Genomic DNA, 25,713 nt, shown 5'->3' with positions numbered 1-25,713 from the left:
AGCGCATTTATTGATGAAGCCGTCTGGGTTATTTAGCATGTACAATTTGATGCCATACTTATTTCTTTTGTTTTTTATGTATTGTCTAAATGACAATCGTCCCCTCCAAAGAATCATTGATTCATCTAAAGAGAGATCCCTACCTGGATAATACACATTACACATTTTGTTGTTGAAATAATTCAATATAGGGCGTATCTTATACAGTCGATCATTTGGTTTCGGTTCGCCTGACTCTGGATTTTTTGCAAAATGCAATGCGCGTAAGATAAGCAAATATCTGTCTCTGCTCATACTCATCGTTATTCCTTTATTTTCGAACAGCGGATCCCTCTTCCAGTAGTCTTATAGTCGGGCACATTTGACATTACCCATATGTAATGAAATCCCCAGGAAGACAAGTATTTCTTCTATACTTACGGGTTTCCAATTACTAATTCTAGAGCCCTCTTGTGTATTTGCGCTCGCAAATATATTCCGTGCGTTATCATTTGTTTCGTCAACTATGAGCTGCAGTATGTCATCTGTAACCAGTAGCCTAAAGAAATCCATTGGCGTATTGCCAGCAGGCTTCATCAGCAAACATTCTGCTTTCGTAAACGGGTGATACTGCATCCCATGTGGTTCTTCATGCCACGTAACACCTGGTTTGCTTACCTCTGCGAGCGCTGGTTCTTTATCGTCGGCGATTTCCTCATCATCGTCGCCCGTATCGTCCGATTCCGAACTGTCACGAAACATACTGGACAGTTCTGCTTCCACACTGTCATCACTGTGGTCTGTTTCTGCAGTCTCCAAATGCCAGTCACCCTCATCTGGTTCGTCCTCTCTGAACTCTACATCACTATCTTCTAACACACGTAGTAACTCATGGTCAGTATATTGGTCACTCTTCCTACACTTTTTCGCGTTCGAAGGCCCCGGTGTCGGTTCATTCGCCGCCATTGCAAACAATGCACAACACAGACGACAAAAAATGAAAACACACAACTGCAGACAGGAACACGTTACGTGATATGTCGTTGGTTACTTGAACTAACACGAGTGCACAGCCGAACAAACTAAACTGAGAACTCTGCTAGTGAACGCGCCGCTTATATGCGTCAGCCGCAGCGAACATGTTGACGGCGTAGCGTAATGGTCAAGCGCATTGCTCACGAAACAGTCGACCTGGAATCAATCCCAGGTGCTTCCTAATTTTTTTCAATTGTTTTCATTCTTATTTTCCTTGGTTTCGTCAGATTTTTCAACTATTTACCGTAGAATTTAAATACATTCAAGTAGTATATTTATATAACTAGGCGAAAGTTTTAATGAAAATAAAGATTTTAAAGATTCTTGTGATTACGTGCGCTACTTTTTATTCATTACGACAGTAGAAGTTTTGCCATTTTTATGGTGACATATCATAGAAACATGTGAAACATATATGTTTCACTCTAGGCACATTTTATGAAGGCATTGTTTGAGCAGTTACATTTCTCTGCAACATGCTTCATTGGAAAGCACACTTAATTCAAGTTTTAAAACTAAGGTGTTTCCTCTAATAGTTTGGATGCAAACCAAGCGTACTAGATCATAGGGGTGTCCACAAGAGCACTGAATTGATGCAGCACGGTCGAATGTATTTTAATTGCATCTTCTCTTGATGATACCTCTCGCTGTTGTTGGAGTTATTCAGGGGCACTTTGTAATCTTTTAATTAGATTTTTGACTTGACGATAGAAATATACATCTACCGTAAATAACCGAACACTCTGAAGATACGAAGTAAAATAAAAATGAGAAAAAAAAATCAGGACGGACCTGGGATTGATCCCAAGTCGCCTGTTTCGTGAGCAATGCGCTTGACCATTACTCTACGCCAATAACGACGAACAGAGCGCTAAATAGGGTATAGCCTCCTATAGTGCTATCGGAACAACTTTCGAGAGCATGTTCTCCTTTCCTATGGCCAACTCAGGCGAAATATTTCGGGCACGTTATGTGGAGTCCCACCTCTTTCTAGAAACAATTCGGACGAAATCAGCGTGTCCCAGTTGGCGACCTCCCCTAGTGAGAACTCAGCTAGCGAGCGCACCGCTTATAAGTGTTACCCGCACTGGCTTGCTGATCGCGGCAACGCTTATGAGCGTCAGCCGCTCTGGCGTGTTGATCGCGGAAACGCTTATGAGCGTCAGCCGCTCTGGCGTGTTGATCGCGGAAACGCTTATAAGCGTCAGCCGCAGCGAACGTGTTAACTAAAAGAATTTCATGTGATTATGTATATGTTGTCATATATTCCAGACTAAAGAAATTAATTTGTTACGCTCTGTATGTATGGTTAAAATTATTCTTCTTTTAAAAATATTTGAAATTACAAAATATCTGGCATATTTAAATTTCATATCATTAATTGCACAATCTAACACTAATTATTAAATTTATTTCTGGATTAATTTATAAAATAATGTTATAACTTGATGATGATTCTTCTTTTGACAAGAAAGTATGTAAACTCTTTTGCTTTGTAAACTCTTTGGCACGTTTGAGTACTGCAGAATGTAAGTAGTAGTGGGCATGACACTGGTGGAATCAGAGAAGTCTTTGATTGGGTCACTAATAATGTAATTTGTGGTGTGATAGAAGTGGAAACTGTAAAGACAGTGTTATATTGAAAAATGTGACAGAATAAAATTCAAGAATAATGAGGCAAATCTTCATCAGTTATTGAGTCATCAGGAACCCACAATGTTATAAATCAAAATTTCAGCTGCAAGAATGTATCCTTAAACACAAGAACTGGAGCCAACAATGAGATAATGTTTTTCTTTTGTATATCTTACACCTCTCAAAGCTTTTGAAACTAATGAAGTCACTAATAAAAATTTAATGGTGATGTGTCGGAGGGTAAGATTTCATCACAATGTCCCATTTATTAATAATCCACTCCCATCTTACTCTAAGCTTTTTGGTGTCGTGAGTTTCCCCCACTTGAAACAAATGGTTGCTACTACTACAGTATTGAAGGTAGAGTACAACCAATGTGCCTCAGCCTGCTGGAAGTACAGCTAAGGGCTAATCACACCTTCTTGCATTCCTTCTGACCCATCAGTAACTTCATTGCACAGGAATTCTGGCTCCCTCGCTACTCTGGACAAACTGAATCATGCCCCAGTAATGCTTCTGTAACTCCATCTCTTTCATGTCCACATTTTTACTCCCAACTTTTGCAACCAATAACAACCACTGTATCTTAACTCTGACAAATGTCAGCAGCATCCCCCACTTAACAGGAGATACATGGACTACGTAACAAAGGTACTGTGCCTGCTTCACTGTTACTGGAAAGTAAAACGAATTGTATACCTTTGCCCCATTTGTTCTTGCTTCTACTGTGGTTAAGTTAAAATAAAAGGTAAATTTTCCATGATTAGATTCCAACACCAACCCTGGCTCTGGCAGTAGATCTTTTTGCACTTTCTGTAGCCCCTTCAGCTACTGCACTGGATACATACAGGCTACTTCGCTCCTAGCTAGTCTTGCAGAGCTTTCCATAACTCAGCCACCTCTCTTCATGCTTCCTCAAAGAACTGTAACTATTTTGTTACCACTACTTCTCTGTCCAATATTTCTACTTTAGTTTGCAACCACTCAGTGTTCCGATTCACTAATTCTTACACAGTTGTGGGGTAACTCATCAGTTCCCCAGTGTAATCTCCACCCACCTTCCTTCTTCCATCTATTGTCCACATTAAACAATGCCCAGTCCAAGTAATTAATAAGCAAAGTGTTTTATGAAGATTTGAGAGCAGCAAAGATTACAATAAACTTTCAAGTTTGCTTCGCTTGTCATGATGAGATGGCTCCAGTTCTTCTTGTCTTGGGATCTGATTCTTAAAGCTGAAAATCTAACATCAGTTCTTCACGGTTGGTTTGAACTAAATAAATTGGAAGATTGTTGTTGCAGAATTTTTTTACGTAAATATATTTTCCACTGATTTTCTCACATTTTAGTATATCATACAGTATTTTGATTTTTCACATTAATACAGCTGGAATTACATTGTTCACACTTTTTACACAAAAATATGTCCGATCACATCAGAGGCAAGCTTACGACTCTCACACTCTGTGGAAATAATATTCCAACAGGTTTACAATTTTTCTTAACACATGAATTCCTACTAGTCTTTGTTACATTATTAATTTCAATTATTATTTCATAAATGAATCCAGAAATAAACATAGTAAACAGTACAGGATGGCGTAATTAATAATAGAAATTTTAAGTGTGCAAATAATTCGTAATTTCAAATGTTTCTAAGAAAAATAATTTTAACTGTACATTCAGAAACAGTGCTTAGTGATTATAACATCAAAACTAAAATATTTTATAAAGTAATTAATGTTCATAAATTTTAGTTTGAAATATAACATACTGTGTATAAAATTATGTGGAAGTTTTCAGAAAAGCAACTGAGATAATATTGACCTGTCCAAAATTCGAAAAATAATAATGGTATCGACAGCTACTGTTGAGGAAAAGTAATGCTGGAGGAAATGTCCCAATACACCAGTCAGCTGGCGCAATAACCATGTATTGTTCAACACAACTTTATCCAAACTCTCAATTTACATGGTGTGGCAATCACTTGCTACATTGTTTCCCTTCACCCATTGTTTTATTATTTCTATTGTGTCATTCATTCTTCTAATGTCCTTCTCATTATATATCCCAAACACAATTTACATATGTTGGTTCGCAGCGTTGATCCAGGCTCTCCTTGTATGTGGCATAATCCTCAGAACCTGCAGTCTCATACCTCAACTTTTCGTAAGTCCCATTTATTCTCCTACATAATTTGGCAACTCGTTTAAGCATTCTGTGGTTCTCTGCCCCCTGTTAAAAATTATTAGAGGCTGCTTCTAGCCATCTCGCCTCATTCCGTATGTCTCGTGCATTAAATACCACCTTTATCAACCAGAAATGATGGGTGATCACCACATTTTCTTGCTTTGCAAACAGCACCTCTCCTTCCAGACACCAGTTCTGCAATGCTTCCACAACAATGATGACCAGAAGTCTGGTTACTACCCGCATCAACTTTTCTTCTGGCATACCTCACCTGAGGAAAGGGATACCTAAGAGGGGTGATTGGAAAGTTTTAAGAATGGGCTTGTAATTGTACAATGGTGGTACTTACATGCTACTGTGATGCATCTCCTTCAAAATAGACCCCTTCTGACTGAACACACTGACTACAATGGAATTTTCACTTTTGGAAACATTCCTGGAAATTTTTTTCTGAAGTGTGTTAAGGACACACTCTGTATTTGCCTGGATGTCTTCAATCGAGTCAAATCGCTTCCCTTTCAGTGAAAATTTCAGTCTAGGAAACAGGTAGAAGTCCACAGGACCCAAATCAGGGGAATATGGCAGCTGTAGCACAGGAATTTTGGATTTGGCCAAACATTCAACAATGGAAAGGCACGATGAGCCGGAGCATTGTCATGGTGTAGCACCCAACTCCTGTCTTTCCACAGTACAGGCCTTTTCTTCCACACCTTTTCGCACAAATGCTCAAGGACACATTTGTAGTATTTCTGATTAATTGCCTGTCCTCCAGGGGTAAATTCATGATGCACAATACTGGTAGGGGGGGGGGGGGGGGGGAAATCACCAACATTGTCTTCACCTTCGAGCAACTTTGTGTGCTTTTTTTGGTCGAGGTGAACCCGGAGTCTTCCACTGCACTTTGGTTTCAGGATCATATCCATATACCAACAATTCGTCACTTGTAATTACCCTATTTAACAAATCTGGGTCATTGTCAGCCCGATTAGTCAGTTCTTGGCAAGTCGGTATTGTCTCTGGTCACTTGACAACACTTTTGGAATGAATTCTGCGGACACTAGAAGCATGTTCAGATCTTCACTTAAAATTAACTAAACTGCACAGAAACTTAAATCAAGGTCATCAGCCATCTCCCTAATTGTAAGTCTACAATCAGAACACACTAAGTTGTTAACTTTCACAACATTTTCATTCATTTATGAGGTGGAAGGACAGCTGGACCATGACTCATCTTCAAATGATTTGCGGCCATTTTTAAATCTGTTGAACCAGACAAAAACATTTGACTGGCTTATACAATTATCTCCAAAAGCTGTTTTTAATAGTTTGTAAGTCTCAGAAGATGATTTCCCAGTTTTAAAACAAAATTTCACACAAACTCATTGCTCCGTTTTTATGTCCATTTTCACGCAGACAGAATCCAGCAAAAAGCCCTAACAGACCCGCATTCAACCAGCTGCCTCAATGAACTGAATAAAGGAAACGCAGTTTCCAGTCAGAGGGCATCCAAGGATAAGGAAATGACTCACTCGCCACCCCCTGTGTACCTGCCCGCCATACCAGTAAGCTGTAGTGTATCCCAATCTCACCTCGTATTACCCTTTTCTCCCCCTAAAATCCACTGCCGCTCTCTTTGCTTATACTAAACCTACATCTAATAGATAGAAACATTGACTTATTCTGATCTCCGAGGTCTTAACCCACACAGGCTTCTAACCATTGCTTTGCCTACAATCTCTTGTTTGCTGCTCTGCACCTTCTTTTTCAGTTTCCCTTTCCAGTCTGCCCCTCCAGTTCCTGGGAAAATCTACAGACTACCTCGAAAAGGTTTCAAACATCCCACAATTGTTATTCTCACCAGCAACTGGATCTTGCCGTTCACTGGTGCTGTAGTTCCCACAATTTGATATAGTTGTTGATACTTCGTAAAATATTCCTTTGTCTTCCCCTGCAGAGTGTATGAAGACAATAGCACCACTCACTGACACCCTGTATCGCAGTGTTCTTGCTTCTGGCTGACTGCTTCCTCTTGCTTTTCCAGTGCCCATGTATTCGCACTGCACACCCTGTTACAAATTTCTCTTATCACCCTTGAAAACTCATTAACAGATTCTCCTGTCTTCCCCTTCTTACTTTTCAACATGTCTAACAGCACTACTGCCTCATATGACAACAATCCAGATTTTTGTGTGCCGTTTTGAGTTGTACACGGAGACCACATACCTTAAACAGACATCTCAATTGGCATGGTATGCATCCACATAGCGTCCTAGCATCATTTCTACAGTTCTATGGACCCTTTCGGTTCTCCATTATCTTAGGATGTAGTGGATTTGTCCTCAGTTTCTTGACACGTAACTGCTTACATAATTCCTTGAACAGATCTGACGAAGTTGCTTCCCTGAACCATTATCATCACTTCAGATGCCCTGAACTTCAGTATCCAATTGATTACTAGCACTTGTGCCATGGTTGCTGCCTGCTGGTTTGATACTGTGATCGTTTCCAAATATCTCAAAAAATGCTCTATAATTGTGAGTTCATATTTATTCAGTAAAGGTGTTCTGTTGAAAGGACCGAAACCTCAATCCCAAGAAATTCAAATGGTACTCTCATTCAACACAAATCTGCTCTCTGCGCACATGGTATGCAATTCCCCACATACTGGTTCATGTCCTCCTTCCTATCCTTCAACCAATTCCTCTCCACTACTCTCCTGTTGGGAGACCTACATAATCCATGACTTCCTAGGGCATGTTCATGTGTTACTTGTAGCACTCTATTCTGCAGCTTTGCTGGCACTATTACTCGCGACCCCAATTTGGTTTCTCTGTACAGCAACACATTGTGCATAGAAAACTGATTGTTTACTACACTCGTCACCCGCTTTCTGCAGTGTCTACCATTCCTTAAGCTCATTACCACCAATTTGCAACACTGCTGCTTCCCTACTTAAGGCATTCCCATGTTTCCTTCCAGGCTTATGTACGGTCTCAGAATCAAACTCACCCAGTCTTACCACCCATGTCAACCTACTAGATGGGTCCTTCACTCCCAGCAATTATTTCAACACTGAACAGTATGTTATCACTCGAAAAATTTTCCTGTAGAGGTAACACGTGGATGATTCTGTAGAAAAGGCTCAATATCTCTTTTTCCAGCATGGAGTAATTCCTCTCTGCTGAGTTAACCTGCCTTGATGCGTAGGCTACGAGTGCACCATGCACTATTTCTTGAGACAACACACAGCCATGTGCATGGTTGGATGCATGACATGACAGAATAAATTCCTTACTGAAATCTGGGAACACTAATGTCGGACTTGATAGTAAAGCTTCTTTCAGCCTCTCGTAGGCATGTTGACAGTCCTCTGACCAATCAAATTTTGAACTTTCCTTCAGTAGTTGTGTCAAAGATCTGGCAACATCTGCAAATTACTTTATGAATCTTAGGTAGTAATTTGCGACTCCAATGAATGACTAGTTCGTTCACTGACTCAGGCACAGAAAATTCACCTGTAGCTTTAATCAACCTCAGGGTTTATTGTAACCCCATCTTTACTTGTTATGTGACTGAAGTATGCCACCTCTTCCAACAAAAAATTACACTTTACCATTGTGCATATATATCGTCTATTAAACTGGGGTCCTAGAAACGACGGAGAGGTTTCATCCCGCAGTAGCCCTCAATGGTCCACCACTGCACACCGAACCCAGGGTTACTTTGCGGTTCGGCCCCCAGTGGAACCCCCCGGAAACTTCTCACACCAGACCAGTGTAACCCAAATGTTTGCGTGGTAGAGTAATTATGGTGTATATGTAGGTGGAGAAAGTGTTTGCGCAGCAATCACCGACATAGAGTAATTGAGGCAGAATAGGGGGAACCAACCCCCGCATTCGCTGAGGCAGATGGAAAACCGCCTTAAAAACCATCCACAGACTGGCTGGCACATCGAACCTCGACACTAATCTGCCGGGAGGACTTGTGCCGGAGACCGGCACACCTTCCCGCCTAGAAAGCAGTGTGTTAGACTGCATGGCTAACCAAGCAGGCTCACTTTACCATACTCAAACGTTAAATTTACTGCTCTCAAATCTCAGGAACACTTTGCTTAGGGGCACAGAGACAACTATATTGTCAGAATGCACCAAGCACTGTCATGGTTCCAGTTCTCTGAGAACTCCATCTAATGATCTCTGAAACATCACAGGTGCATTCTTTAATCCGAAAGGCAGCGTCCTAAACTGATAATGACCCCACAGTGCAGAAAATGTTGTTTTTGGTCGATCTTCTGGAGCAACTTCTAGTTTATGGTAGCCACTCCTTAGGTCCATAATATTTGCACATGCCCAAATACACTGAAGTGACAAAAGTCATCGGTTACCTCTTCATGTCATGTCAGACCACCTTTGCCCGGCATAGTGCATCAACTCAATGTGGCAAGAACTCAACAAGTCAATGGAAGTCCCCTGCAGAAGTATTGAACCATGTTGCTTCTGTTGCCATCCATAATCACAAAAGTGTTGCAGATGTAAGATTTTGTGCACAAATTGACCTCTCAATTATGTCCCATAAATGATGGGATTCATGATGGGCAATCTGGGTGGCCAAATCATTCACTCAAACTGTCTAGACTGTTCTTCAAACCAATCGTGAATAACTGTGGCTCAATGACATGGTCATTGTAACATGGGAACATGAAATCCTGGGAACATGAAATCCTGGGAACATGAAATCCTGGGAACATGAAATCCTCGAATAGCTGCAAATGGTCTCCAAGTAGCTGAACATAGCCATTTAGTAGTCTGACCAGATCACAGTTTTCCAGTTATATGGGGCCCAACCAATATGGTCATGAGCCCAGGATTGATAGAGGTGATGTGCCATTAGCTTATTGTACATACCACATCGACTTCTGCGGTTATTTCATGCAGTGTTGCATGTCTTACTGACCCTACGACGTATCTTAGAAAATAGATTAAGGAAAGGCAAACCTACATTTCTAGCATTTGCGGACTTAGAGAAAGCTTTTGACAATGTTGACTGGAATACTCTCTTTCAAATTCTAAAGGTGGTAGGGGTAAAATACAGGGAGTGAAAGGCTATTTACAATTTGTACAGAAAGCAGATGGCAATTATAAGAGTCGAGGGGCATGAAAGGGAAGCAGCGGTTGGGAAGGGAGTGAGACAGGGTTGTAGCCTGTCCCCGATGTTATTCAATCTGTATATTGAGCAGGTGGTAAAGGAAACAAAAGAAAAATTTGGAGTAGGAATTAAAATCCATGGAGGAGAAATAAAAACTTTGAGGTTCGCCAATGACATCGTAATTCTGTCAGAGAGAGCAAATCCCTACACTCCAAAAGTAACTTTCCCAGTCATTCTGCATTACTTTCCTTTAGGTGCTTTGCCTTTCCTTGTAATTCAGTTTCAATGGTGTTTGGAGTTTGTCCACGGTCGGCACCACTTGTGTCTGAGCTCTTCCTCGTTCAGGATAACCACATCACTGACCAATGACTGCTTTGTTAACCATTAGCCCACAACGCTAAAATTATTCACAAATACAGGTACCATTTACGTCCCATACACACACAACACTTCTCTTTAGTAATCAACCCACCTGATCCAATACTTCATTTACTTCCAGTGCTTGCACCACACACAAATTGCCTACTGAGTAAGCTAGGCTCAACATTAAGCCAAAGGAATTCCCCGTTACCCTTAGGCACACAATCATGTGAACAGAAGCTTAGTGTGATTGATGATGGTTTAAATGATTTGCCATTCGTGACAGACTCACCTTGTGACATTGCTAAACTGGCAACAGTTTCCCCTACTGAAACGTTTTCCCTTCAAGTTCCATCATATGGTGCCGAAGACTGATTTTAGCACAATGCTGATATAAGAATCCCACCCCAGAATCCTTTCACAGCCCTCACTCATCTGTAGCATAATCTCTACACATTGTTTGAGCTGAACTGTACCCAGGCAATAATCTACGTCCACCGACTGCAATGGTGTGACATCTTTATCCCTCATTCCATGTCAGCTGCACTGTCACCAGATCACCACTGGCAACCGACACATGCACCACTGTGTCCAACAATATCCTGCAGTTCTTCTTTCCTACTACTCCTCTGATTACTCAGCCCACCTCTGCATATGACTTCATGACACCTAACCTTACTGGGAATGACTGTAGGTCGACCTTGGGTTCCCTTTGGTGTTTAGTGTCTCGTTCTTACCTAGTCCTCTACCATTGAAACTACTGTGGCCTCTGCCTGTACTCCCATTGTCCCAAGGCTGGTGACATTGCCTCCTCACATACCCCATTTGCCCGCACCAATAACATCTTATATTGGTGGAAACCCTGTTTAACCTGCACTCTGGATGACGTGTCAGTTTCTTCATATTCTATTGCTAATCTGATAGCTGTGCACAGTCAGATCTCTTGTCTGTATTCGTCTTGACATCTCTGAAGGCAATTCTCTTAAAAATCTGTCAAGCACCTTGTGCTCAGAGTCTTGTATGATCACCTTATTTACCACAGTATTTTGTCCCAACTCATAAGCAGATTCTACCATCAAATCTGTATGTTTTATTATTACCATCCCAACTGTTCTCTAATATGTTTGGCACTATTCCGCTTTGTATACCTCTGGACTAACCTTGTCTTAAATTCCTCACACGTTTGAGTTCCCTTGAGAGCCTCCATATACCCTGCATAAATTTTTGCTTTTTCTGCTAATCTCTATTTTGCTATCCTCAAAAGTTCTGCATCAGACCATTCTTCCACCTCTGCCAAATTATTTAGGCCTCCGACACATGCTTGCGGCTGACAAATCTATACCTCGCTGTGGCGACTGCAACTTCACTAGACCACTTAACTTCATATTAATTGCTGCCACCTGTGCTAACCTCTCTGATAATACACAAACTGCCTCTGGTTATGACACACCTTGTGTCTCTGACTCCGCCGAAGCATTGTCCTTCCTGACACTCATTTTGAAACACCAATACTCACAAGACAGACAAAATAAAACACATTAACTTAGTTCTTACATCTAGGCAATAACCATTTTGATTCTTGACACTGCCTAGCTGTAAACATGTAGTGTTTATATATGAAACATACCACTGGCACTGATGCTGTACACAAACTGAATGATGTTCTAAGTTACACTGCGAACATGTAAAATGTACTAGGAAATCTTGACTCCCATTACCTCTGAAGTGTAACAAATCTACCTAGTTTTTATTTGTAACAAAATTCACCTTACAAAAACCACAGTACACAAAGCGCTCTTCCATACATTTAATAACAAATTTTCTGGACTCACCATACTGTAGGTTGCAGGTGCAGACATTGCTCTAGAAAGGAGACATCAGTGTCCTGGCAGCGTTTAAATGAGACTGGACTCAGCAAATTTGTTTTGAGCTTTCAAATTCATTACTGTGTCTGTCCACTGGAATACATTGCAGACAGTGGCAGTGTGGCTGAGGCATTCAGAGAGTGAGTGTGTGTGTGTGTGTGTGTGTGTGTGTGTGTGTGTGTGTGTGTGTGTGTGTGGGAGGGGGGGAGGGGGGGGGGAGCAATGATGAGCTGCAAACAGGACTAAGTATTTACACATGTCGGTAACCATCATCTTTGACAAATGTGACTGAATCAATATTACACTACAATTCATTAAACGGCAACTGCTCCATACAACTGAGGAAGCTGCAGCTTGTTTCAGTGTAGCGGCTTCCTGTGTAGTTTAGTAGTCTATATTCAGCTGGCTTAGTCGTAATTGTTTTAAGCATCATCGTGGCTCTTTATTTCTAACAAAGGTCACAGATTAAGTTTCTGCTACTTGCTTGTTCTTTGCTAAATACACATTGACTCATTCCACATCTCTAAATGTTCTCTTTCTTGGTTGGAAAGTTTACTCGCGATTTTCCTTGAATCATCCAACCTACCACAGTGCACGATTTGCAAGCAATAGAAGGGTCTTCTCAGATTACATACTTTTTGGAGCAAAATTGCTGTATGCGACACCCAGAAAATTTAGAACCTCTTTATGAGAAGATAAGATACAGAGCCCAAAAAATCAAATACTTACAAATAACCAAATGCAACATCAAAACTTTCAAACACTTCAAATATTTTTTATGGAATTTTGACACCATCTTTCAAATGGATTCTATGCAAGATGTGTCAAGCAATTTACTCAATGTTTAATGCTGACCATATAAAGGTAAGAATATGAAATACATTGTTACAAAAGCTTTATTTATAACATAGTTTTAGCAGTACAAACTTGTTTCTAAGTTTACACTATGGTGTACACACATGTCAATTCAGTCACACTACAGCCTACCCACATTACTTTAATGTTTCTCAGAAACTTTAACAACAGTATCGAAAGTAAGAAACTGCAGTTGTCCACGATATAATACTTCTGAGATAAGTTTCTCAGCAATGATGCACTGCACATTGTCTGTTCTAGACATTTTACGCATTTTAGCAGCAATACTCATCCCAAAGAGGTCAAATTCATCATTTTCCTTCGATGACGATGGAAGTTGCTTGCACGGTGCCACTGGAGGCTCGTCATTCTTCCTTTCTCGCCATTCTCTCTTAGTACGTATTGAAGATAATGTGGCAGATGAAGGAGATACTGAAGACATCCTACCATTATCTGTGACTACAAACACATTGCCTGGTGCCACTGGAGGCTCATCATTCCTTGTTTCTTGCCAATGTTTCTTGGTACTTACTGAAGATAATGAGGTAGTTGAAGGAGAAGCTGAAGGCATTGTACCATTATCTGCTACTACACACACATTGCGTTGTGCCATTGGAGGCTCCGCATTCTTTGTTTCTTGCCACTCTCTCTTGGTACCCATTGAAGATAATGCATCAGGTGAATGAGACACTGAAGGCATCGTACTATTATCTGTGACTACAAACATAGTCGCACCAGCTTCATTTGTGGTATCCTGTGAAATGAGAGAAAATTTAATTATAATGTCAAATATATCAATACTGAAATAACTACAGAAAATTTATCATGTAACATATATGTAGAAAGTTGGGAGTGAATTCCTTACAAATACAGTCAAAACAAAAACAAGATTTAATGAGCCTCCAATCAAAGTTAAACTCACAAGCTATCACAGAAACATCAGTGCCAATATTTCACGAGATATTCATTAATGTGCAAATGATTTGGACACAGGCACTGGGAACCATGTAGCACAGAAAATCAACCAAGTTCAAAGAACTGCTTACTAAACACCAGTAGGTTCCATAGTGATGAGAATACAAATTACTATCTGCTTACTACATAGGCAAGCCTCTAGTCAACATCTGTAACTGTTCGCTGTCAGAGGGTGCATTCTCAAAAACATAACAGCCAAAGTAAAGAACCTCTACAAGAATGGGATGAAAAAGATGTATCTAACAACAGGCCCATATCATCCAAGTCTGATTTTTCCAAAATAATGGAGAAAAATTAACTATAAATTATTAATAAACTTTATAGAAAAATAAATATTCTCGGATTCACAGCATGGTTTTTGTAAATCCAACTACCAAGTCTGTCATCTTTAATTTCTGAATGAAGCTTTAAACATGACTGACATTAAAAAAGCATATTTCTGCAGTTTCTAGACTCTAGAAAGGCATCTGAGGCCATAACATTGTGCTTACAAAACTGGAGTGTATATGCGCTTGGGGACCAGCCCATGAGTGGTTGAAATCTTACATAAAAAAGGGAGCAAATAATTGTGCTTGTTTTCCAAGACAGGAATAACATGAAAATCCTTCTATGCAAAAAAAAAAAAAAGTAAATAAAATAAAATAAATATTATGTTAAGTATGGTGTAGCACAAGGATCCAAGATTTTGTTTTCTCTCTTCATAAGTGACATAACCAACCAGCCCATATCAAAATGCATTAAACTGTCTACAAAAACTTGTAATAAATATCTAGAAAAAAACAGTTCCTATGAATCTACACAAGTGAGGAATAAGTACCCTTTAACCCTATCTATAGAGCCATTTGTCAGAAACCTGGAAAATACAAATGCTACAGAGTTTCTTTGAGCATGCATCCTACAGGGAACTGAGATGGGTTCAACATACATAACAAACAAGCTTCACATGGCTCCAAGCACTTTGGGACTTAACAACTGATGTCATCAATTCCCAAGACTTAGAACTACTTAAACCAAATAACCTGAGGACATCACACACATCCATGCCCGAGGTGGGATTCGAACCTGCGACCGTAGCAGCAGCGCGGTTCCACACTGAAGCGCCTAGAACCACTCAGCCACAGCAGCCGGCCAACAAACAAGCAATACATGAAATACTGTCTGTTACTGCATAAAAATTCTTTGATGTTACCCATCAATGATCAATAAAAAATGTGTACTTTGCCACAGCAGAATTATACTGTGATCTGGCCAATCTTCCAGAAGATTAACCCAGATGGGGAATCTCTAGTACTAGCAGAAGTTTTTGTACAGAGCAAAAGATAATTATAAGAGGAAGCAGGCCTTAACTTCCAAGTCCTTCCACTGCCTTGTTTGTATACTTCACAAGTAACAATTTTCATTAGGAAAATTTTACATGATAATAAGCAACCTGTAGTTAAAACCAGCGTATTACTCTCATAACACAAGAAGAAACCAGGAGAGACATATCCAGTATTCAAATACAATCCTTCACCATAAAGATGAGAAACAACTTTGTAAAATTAAGCACAGATGATAGATCTATAGAGTGTGCAAGAAACACAAGACTTTTTGCAGAGGATCATTAACAGTCAGCTACCACTTAATGAACATCCAACAATACTGGCAAAAATAATGTCGCTATCATCATGTTATGCTCTTAGGTTGTTAGCATCCGTTTGTAACACCCAATGTTTAGTGGTGACATACTATGCCTACGTACTCTTAGTTCTTAGCTATGCGATTCTTTTCTGGAGATTGAATGCACAAAACACGGATACAGTTTTTAAACTGCACAAAAGGGCCACAAGAATAATAACTGGAAGTAGCTGTCAGGCCCATTGTAAATAGCTATTTTTTTAAAAAAAATGAGCATCCTTACTTCACCAAGTGAGTACTCTACTAATCTGTGGTGCATATCAGGGAAAACATTACTAAATACTTCACTAATAGTTCTACACAAAATCATGGAACAAGAGCCAGTTTGAACTTAAATATATCCACACACAAAAACCTCAAAACAGCAGTTTATATCATGAGATAAAACTGTAAAATAAATTGACAATGGAAATGAAAAATACTGTAACTAAAATACACCTGCTACTACAACATAGTCACATTGCAATACGAGATAGTGGTTTGCCGCTTTCACGTGGAAAAATTGTCACGATGCAAAATGCATGATAGCATATCTGCTGACTGAGTCTTTCAGGTGGACTGAGGAGCATATCTGAATAAAGTATCATTACAAATTAATGGAAACACCCTAGAGTCATCAGTGGGTGTCTGCACTGTGTGCGGCAATGATGAACGAAACTGTTTCCTATAGGCAGTTACCCGAAACAAACTGTTTGTAAATCAATGAGCATAATACAATAGGGAATAACTGAATGAGACAGTGCATCTGTGAAGACACTGATCTCATATTCTGGAGGATGTAGTTTCTCTATTCGGCCATCCTGATTTATGTTTTCCAAAATCACTTAGGCAAATCAAGGGCTGGTTCCTCAACACATTGGCTTATACAGCCGGCTCACAGCTCGTCGCAGGTTTCAAGTCCGTAATTACATTGTCTGCTGCTGTAAGACAGACTGAGCAATAACTACTTCTTAGTGTCTCTTCTTCTCTATTAATAGATGGCATGACATGTTATATACCATTGGAAAGCCGAGACATCTATCTATTCAGTGGCGTGTAACACTATTTCTTTGATATTTTGTGAGTTATAAGCACTGCTTTTAGTTTTTCACAGGTTTCTTCTCAACCCCCCCCCCCCCCCACAGCCCATCACAAAAACATGCTCCAGAAATCATGTACCAGTAGTGTGCAAAGCAAGGAAGAAGAAATGTGATTCATGATACGAATGTGAGCAGTGTTTAGTGGTTTTGTACATGCTGTATTTTTTCAGGTAGATTTCACGTAAACAAAAATTTCTAAATTTTTTAAGGAATTCATACCAAAAAAGGATTATAAATTTGAGAAAAATGTGTAAGACAAAATATGCTGATTTTCATAAATGTAAATAGCAAATAAATGGTCGACTATGCGAAAAATGTTAGTTAGTCAATGGGTAAATGAAGGCCGAGGCCAATCAACTGTCCCGTTCTCATTGGCTAAGTATCCTATTCTCAAAGCATTTAATTTATGCTGTGTGTTTTATATCTTGACCTATTAAATTCGCTGAGAATGTATGACATTCCTGAGATTGCCCTGACTTTTCTGGTACAATTTAATTACCTGAGAATTCCAAGTTTTCCAGAAGAATCACCACCCTGAGTGGGTGCTTGTGAATCAATACTGAAAAACAGTTTCCTTTTAATTCTGACTGTATACATATACCCAATGGAAAATTTTGAACTGTTAAGGTTTTTTATGAAGCTCAAAGCAAAAAAATAACTGTATATCCAATAACAAACGCACTCTCTGATCATAATGCACAATTAGTTAGGATAAAAGAGATAGTGTCTTACAGTATATGTACTGCTCAATCGAAATCAGTATAATTCATTAATCCAGAATAAATGTTTTTAAACCTAGTTTACAAGAGATGACTTGGGATGAAATTTATAATGAACTAAATGCCGAAATGAAATTTACTCTACTACATGATAAATTCATGCTATTTGTAATTACATTTTCAGATAAGCTAATCAGAAAGGAATTAAACACATAAAAAAAGGTCATCCATAAAAAATCATGGATGACTTGAGGTATTCAAATGTCAGAAGTCTGTAATTCTGACGACTGACTTCGGGCTATACGGAATGTAGTGAAACTAAAGACAGGACCACTGGCCAAAAAACAGGATACTATCACTACTGAGTTAGATGGAAGGGCTTTAAATGAAATGTCACAGGTAGCTAATATATTCAATACTCATTCATTAAATATAGTAGAAAATATAGGGACGAACAGCTCAAGATAAAAATCACGGCAGTGCAATGAAAAAGCAACTCTCCTAAAATTCATTCATATGAATGCACCACGGACTTCTCCGTGTAAAACTAATAAAATTATGAATTCTCTAAAACAGAAAAGCTCATTTGGATTCGATGGTGTTTCCTAAAGAGTACTAAAACTTTGTTCCTATAATATAAGTCCTGTCTTATCTGAAATATGTAATGCATCACTAATCCAAGGCATTATTACAGACAGACTGGAAAACACCAATGTTGTTAAACCCTCTATAAGACACACAATAGAAATGCCAGTATCAACAGACTGTTTGGCTACTGACACCATTTTCAAAAATGTTTGAGAAATGATGTATTCTGTAACAGTAAACCACCCAAGCAACATTAATATCCTCAATAAAACACAGTTTGGATTATAGAAGAACTGCTCTATTGAGAATTTGATTTTCACATTCACTAACAAAATTTTACCAACATCAAATAACAAAATAGCACCTGCTGAATTACAATATTCTAGATAAAGTGAGGCTTTATGGAACGGATTGTATAGCCAACCAGGATACTGTCATATCCAAACAAATGCAGAAAGTTTTACTTCTCAATTCAATCAATGTAATCAGGAGAGAGGTTTTTGACTGCGGAGATATCACATATGGGGTTCCCCAATGCTCAATGTTGGGGCCGCCATCATTCCTCATATATGTAAACAACCTCACACTCCATATACAAGAAGCAGAATTCGTTATTTGGGTGGCTGACACTAATACTGTAATTAATACAAGTAAACATACAGCAACAGAAGATATGGTAAGCAATGTTCATGTATGTGCCATTGAATTTTTGTTTGCGAATGGTCTCATTCTGAATTTTAAATAGACAAGTGTTGTAGGAAAGTTGTGGTAGAATGTAACTACTTCTGCATATGTAAGCTAGCTCAGGTTATATACACTGTAAGAATAATCAAATCAGTAGAAAAATGACAATCATTACTCCACATTATGGTTGCCTTTAGTTAAAAAGGTGTGGACAATGCTGCAACTAAAATTTTTGACCACTGACCAAGACATAAAATATCTGACAGCACAACAAAATTTGAAAATAAAGTGAAAATTTAAAAGTTGATGGGTAGGAATCAGTAACATCTCTATATTTAAAAAAACTTACAAATGTTCAGCCTGTAGGCACATTTACGTTGATTTATAATGTTAAAGTTCATTATGATCGATTGCACCAAAGCTCCCCGTGAAATGAAACTAACTACTAGTTGCCTTGACCAAAGCGATGCAACCATTTTCGACGAATGGGAAGGGCTGGAAATCTGTTGTGAATGCCTTTAAAAGAAACCACCTTAGATTTTTTCCCTGTGTTTGGGCGATTTATTTCTGATAGCTGAAGTCATTTAAACTTGTTTTCCAGATTTTCGGATTACCTTTGCATTTTGAATCTCCACGGTATATGCCACAGGCTCATGTGATTCGTAATCAACAATATCTGTAGTAGCGTACATAGCCTGTTGATTATTCTGTTCATCAACATCGTCACCAACACCACCTGACGCAGATGACACAGCTGCCGCACTGACGCTGTGCACTGACAAAATTGTTGGATGCTTTCGCTCCAAATGTTTTCTCAAGTTAGTCGCAGTCGATTGGAAACGTAATCTGCGATCACATATATCGCACTGTGCAATTCTGTTACTGGGGTCTGTTATAGAAAAATATTCCCATAAATACGACCTCTTTCTTCTAATCATTGAGATGCACTCGAAAATACAAAATTGAATGTAAACTTTCTATACTTCTATTTCCTACGCCATATCATATTTTCGCAAACCAAGAGTGTACGAATGCAGCGAAAAACGCACAACAAACTCGGAACCGTACACCAGTCACTGCTTCCACATTTTAACAGTGATACTGATAGTATAGTGAACTGTAACGACTTCCCACTCAACGCTCTAAGGTTACCGAAAGTAAAAACTGTGCCCCAACTTCCTATCTGCTTGTAATACAAGTAAGTAAGGAATCACGTAGCTGTCATATAGTATAAATAATTGAGAAGTCACAGTTTTCTAAATTACAAGACATCAGTTTTGAGTATATTTATACTCTATTTACTAAGGTATTTGGCAGTGATTTCCGTCACAACTAAAAGTCACAGATAACAACTAAACTAAAAGTCACAGATAACAACTAAAAGTAGCATACCATCTTCGACCATAGACACTAATCTACGGTCGAAGCCATGGTCGAAGAGTTACATTCAACTCTTTAAGGCGGGTTTACACACGCAACTAATATGACTCAGAAGTTGTAGCTTTCAGTAGCGTTCATACAGGGCGTCACAAATTCTACGTAGTTGCACAGCTTTCTGTTAGGGTCAACTGAAATCATATGGCGGGTATTAATGTTATAATTCAGGTTATGGCATTAAAGGTGTGACGAAAGTTAAATACAAGGAAGACGAAACACAAATGTTAGATCTGAAAATAGATTTCACACATAGATAAATCAGAGACCGGAAACGTATTTACAAAAGAAATAACACATAAAGACGGAAATCCTCTCTACTATGGCAAACTAACCAACAGGTGATACGTAAATATCACCTGCAAACACATAGACACTTTCTTTCTTTCTCCTTTTCTTTATTTTCGAGTTTCAAGGGTCTTCGATACGAGTGTATCGCTACGATGAATAACGTATCAGACTATTACAATAATAACAATATGTAAATGTTCACGAGGCTTACAATCTAAATCATGTATAAACAAAAACATGAAGTTCAAGTGTTCAAATAATAACATATATTATAGTACTAATGATGATTACACCAATAAATTATAAGCCCAACACTCTCATTTATAAAAAAAACATTGTCAACAATTGATATATCAGTGCTACATAGCCATTTCTTACCGGAATCGTTAAAATTAAACACTTTTTTAATTGCATTGTTTAGGATGCAGTGGCGTAGCTACGTAGCCATGGACCCCGGCGCAAAAATGAAACTGGAGCTCTGTTGAAGCTAAACTAAACACATTATAGATGCAAAACTACTTTGTCATCAGATGCTTACCGCCCACTGCACTGCATAATATAGTATATCTATTTACTACTAAGTGAATTATTATGTGTAATGCAGCAGATAATATTTAATAATACTGCAAAGGTGGAAATTTGTTTGTTTGTTATGCTTTTGCACAAAAACTACTGGCTGGGTTTGTACACAATTTGTACACACATAGATTTCGACCTGGATAGAACATAGCATACCTTCATACCGATAAAAAGATCCCATGGGCAGAAGGTAGTAAGAAAGATAGTAAGAAATAAATAATTTCTCAGTTACGAAAACATGGCCCCTTGCCGAGAAGCACTCTGGTAACGGTGAAGTCAGGACTTGCGCGTCTGCGGTAACACACAGGTGAGGGGAGGCGGGCTAGTGCAGTGCTGACAACTCACTCTCGCTTAACTAGTGCGCTGTGAGCTCAGTGCGCCGCAACGATGAACCTGATTTCGTTTAGAGCTAAGAATTCCGAGCGGTAATTGTCGGTAAGCGTCGAAGGCAGGGGCCATGTTTCCTTGGCTGTAGTATAGTACATTACAGTTAATAATACAGGCAAACAGTAAAACCAAGTAGTCAATTTCTTTTTAACAATGTATTTTACAATCTTTTTCTGGCTTTATTTTTTGCAAAATCATCAATAAGTACCGTTAAATCTAGACCTGATGCGGCCTTGTTTTCGACTGCAGTGAGTGCCAAATATCAGAGTCGAGTTTGACACATACTATTCCTTAAATAAGTTTTGATTATTTTTAATTTGCTGAATGGTCTTTCAGCTGTTGCATAAGTGGCAGGTATTGTACAAAATAATAAAGTCATGGTAAACACTTTTGTAATGTTGCTTTATAGCACTGCATATTTAGCTATAATTTCTTTACACAACTGGTGGACAGTCTATGTCATAGTCAGTTTACGCAAGGCGATAGGTATTAACAAATTGAAGTGTAAAATTAGGCCCTATTATGTCAAAATATTTATTTTGGAACTGATCATGTTTTTGTAATAAAGTTGCCTCATCTACAGTGAGCAAGACTGATGGTGTTAGGAAAACGTGCATTTAACTGAACTATTATTGCGCATTTTTAAAACTAGTAAATTTAAATATTTCTTCCTTGTTTCGAAATTGGTGGTCGGAAGATAGTTCACCAAGTGTTTTCTAACTTTATTTTGCCATTTTGCATGGAAATTGGGATCTACATAATATTTTCTTGCAGTTTCACTGGATTCACACTTCATTGATTCGAAATTATTTCCATAAAATCATAATTTTATTTTAATATCTGCTAAGGCTCTACTTGCCTTTTCCAAATTTTGGATACATAATTGATGTCATTCAATATTTGGTGCACCAATTCACAAAGGAACACAAACTTGCAATTTAGCATTTTTGTTTCAATACATTCTGCTTCACAATTTTCATCTTTACTGGAACTCTTCAGTACTATTTCTTAATAACACCTTGATTCAAAATTGTTAGGGCTTTCGTGGCCACTTGTTGACAAACTGCCTATTGGCTTCAGTCTCGGGTTCTTCGGCCGACGTTCATCTAATGATTTTTCTGACGTTTCGCCAGCACGAGTGGCTGGCATTGTCAAAGCTTCACCCTCCATTGCCGGTGGTGAACTGGAGCCGAGCTCGCGGGCGCAGACTATATGTACCTGGCGCGCCAACGTCCGAGGGCTTCTCCGCGGTCATTTCCAGTGCAGTTCTCCTCTTGCTACCTGCGACGGTCGTTCGCTGCAATAGGAGAAGCCAGGATCCGTTGACCTTCAGGCTTTCCTCTTTCTTGTTCAAACTGTTCGCGTGTTTTTGTATTTCTACAGCTTCTCTGAAAAAGCGTGTGTGATAATGCTTCTCTACAGCCAGAACTTCCGTGTCGTCGAATTTTATTACGTGGCAGAGCACGCACTGAATGAGACCGACCACGTAATAAAATTCGCCGACACGGAAGTTCTGGCTGTAGAGAAGCATTATCACACGCGCTTGTTCAGAGAAGCTGTAGAAATACAAAAATACGCGAACAGTTTGAACAAGAAAGAGGAAAGCCAGAAGGTCAACGGATCCTGGCTTCCCGTACTGCAGCGAACGACCGTCGCAGGTAGCAAGAGGAGAACCGCACTGGAAATGACCGCGGAGAAGCCCTCGGACGTTGGCACGCCAGGTACATATAGTCTGCGCCCGCGAGCTCGGCTCCAGTTCACCACCGGCAATGGAGAGTGAAGCTTTGACAATGCCAGCCACTCGTGCTGGCGAAACGTCAGAAAAATCATTAGATGAACGTCGGCCGAAGAACCCGAGACAGAAGCCAATAGGCAGTTTGTCAACACCTCGATTATATATATATATAATTCGGAAACGGAACGACGTATCGAATTTTTTTCCTCAGATTTATGCCTCAGTACAACCTGCCCTGCAACATCCCTACAAGCATTTCACACATTTTCTGACCGTCCTATATATATATATATATATATATATATTGTTCCATATCCGAATTATTTAGCATAGAATTTAGCCAATCGGGGCGTCGTGTGCTCACACTCAGGCGGCCTGCCAGGGGCAGTGTTGCCCAACGAGTGCTTTGTCTCGTTAGCTGAAACTTGAATGTACACGCGACGATCTGATTGGCTAACTGCAATGCTAAATAACTCGGAAACGGCGCAAGGTACCGAATTTTTTTCTTAACATTTATGCCTCAGTACAACATGCCCTGTAACATCCCTACAAGCATTTCATACATTTTTTTACCACCCTGTAGCATCTTGATGACCAAAGGTGTGCAAATAGGGTACAAGGCCAAACATAATGCAACAGTGTGCTGCCTGGCATTCGCAGATGACATGGCACTCTTAAATGAAACAGAAGAACAGGCAAAAACAGCACTAAAAATCTAGCTGAAACAGCAGAAACGGTCAGACTGAAGACTGCATATAAGAAGACCAACATATTGAACACTGAGTCTGACTGGAAGATAGATGGCCAAGTGGTTGAGAAAGTCAACAGTTTTCGCTATTTGGGGAAGAAGATAACTGGTGGCATACAGAGCAACAGTAGCACAGCAGACAGGGCATAGCTTTTGCAGAAGCTTTGGTATGTGGTGAAAACAACATATGGCAAGAAAAATCTGTCACAGAAGGCCAAATAGCGACATTACACAGCAGTTGTAAGAAATGCTGCTCTGCATGCATCAGAAACGATCACACTCGGCAAGGGAATGAGGAGCGGAAAATTCTGAGAGACATGTGGGGCACCAAAAAACATGGGTATATCTGGATACACAGAACACGACAGGAACTGTACGAAAATATTGAACCCATATCGAGCGAGATACGGAAGAGGAGGTTACGATTTGTTGGGCACATCATGAGGATGGACGAGGAGAGGTTGACTAAGATTTTGAATGCAACATAACATACGGTAAACAACTAGGTGAAGGAAATCAGAGACGACTGGAAGGCTGTAGGAATAAAAGAAAGGAATCTGCAGGCAATAGTACAGGACAGGAAGGAGTATAAAGGGTTGCTGGATGGTCACAGGTGCTCGGACACCAAAATCAAAGTTCTCTAAATAGAAGAAGAAAGAAACAGAAGAAGTGAAAGAATGAAGATGTATTGGGAAGAAAGAAGACGTGCAAAACAAGCCACACGTGATCCTGAAGGGTCCTCATGAATCAGAAGAAGAAGAAATCAAAACTAAGCTTTATTGCAGATATCATATGACAAGACCATCTGTTTGGATTTAATTTTTAAAAAGGTTTCTGATTCGACAGCAGATCACAGCGCTTAATGCTATTCCCAAAAGAATTATACAAGTATTGTTTTGTTGTGAAAAAAATCTCTACTCCTACATGACTGCTGATTGCATCATATATCACTAAATTCAAATTTTGACTGGCGCAATGTACATGCTCCGCATCTGGCCGAATGTTCGTAATCTCTTCTTGTACACCATGATAAAGATCACTCATTACACCTGCAGCATCATAACTTTGAGCAACACACTTTTTAAAATCAATATTTTTGTGAACAAAAAATAATTTAGTCCCTTCATGGCGAAATCTGCTGCATAATGTTTGATGACTGCATAAAAGTCTAGAAAAAATTCTTTTACTTCTATATCGATTTGTTGTCCATTTTCCGATCTGGTTGTTACTGCATACTTGAGAACACTGCTTAGCTGTTCTATCCTCAATATGTCTTGCGTAGTGTCCACTATGATGGCGAAAAATGGTGATGTTCTAATTTGTTGTAGCAGCTCATTTTCAAGTTTGTTCCCTAAGCATTCAATCACCTCATTTTGGATTGTTGGACACAGATACCTTGTACACCCTAAAAACAAAAAGGTATGATTTTAAAAATGGTTTAAAATGCAAGCAATTGAGAAAAATAAACAAAAGAATTCTTAGGAATGAAAATGATTACCTTTGGGCATATCCAGAACTTGCTGTAAATGTGATCATACTGGGTGACAAGCTACGCAATGTACAGAAAATTGCTGTGGTATCCTTCCTCCTGACTTAAGTTCTCTCAATGTACTCTGAAAGCAAATTACGTTTTGCTAGGGTAAGTGTGATATCGAATAACTTTGTAAGAACCATTTTCCAAAATGATTTATCTTTACGAATTTCATTTTCGTCTACCTTGTCGATAGTATCATTCTTGTCCCAAAGTTTGTACAC

General features: G+C 39.3%; 1 protein-coding gene across 1 annotated transcript; it reads right to left on the bottom strand.

The window, feature by feature from the left end:
- Positions 1–13,085: 13,085 nt before the first annotated feature.
- LOC124802679 lies at positions 13,086–20,122 on the bottom strand. Its single transcript, XM_047263608.1, has 2 exons — positions 19,399–20,122; positions 13,086–13,816 (listed from the first exon to the last, which is right to left on the bottom strand). The coding sequence occupies exons 1-2, from the start codon at positions 19,720–19,722 to the stop codon at positions 13,205–13,207; spliced, it is 936 nt and encodes a 311-aa protein (XP_047119564.1). The 5' UTR covers positions 19,723–20,122; the 3' UTR covers positions 13,086–13,204.
- Positions 20,123–25,713: the final 5,591 nt, after the last annotated feature.

This window comes from Schistocerca piceifrons, chromosome 6 (genome assembly GCF_021461385.2).
Source record: "Schistocerca piceifrons isolate TAMUIC-IGC-003096 chromosome 6, iqSchPice1.1, whole genome shotgun sequence".
Taxonomy (NCBI): domain Eukaryota; kingdom Metazoa; phylum Arthropoda; class Insecta; order Orthoptera; family Acrididae; genus Schistocerca; species Schistocerca piceifrons.
The sequence above is the reverse complement of the archived record's forward strand: the minus strand, read 5'-3'. Positions and strand labels throughout refer to the sequence as shown.

Coding starts and splice junctions, on each gene's coding strand:
- LOC124802679 (XM_047263608.1), bottom strand. CDS start 19,722: ATGATTAGAAGAAAGAGGTCGTATTTATGGGAATATTTTTCTATAACA. Junction 13,817..19,398: donor TGGAGATTCAAAATGCAAAG/GTAATCCGAAAA, acceptor CTCATTTCACAG/GATACCACAAATGAAGCTGG.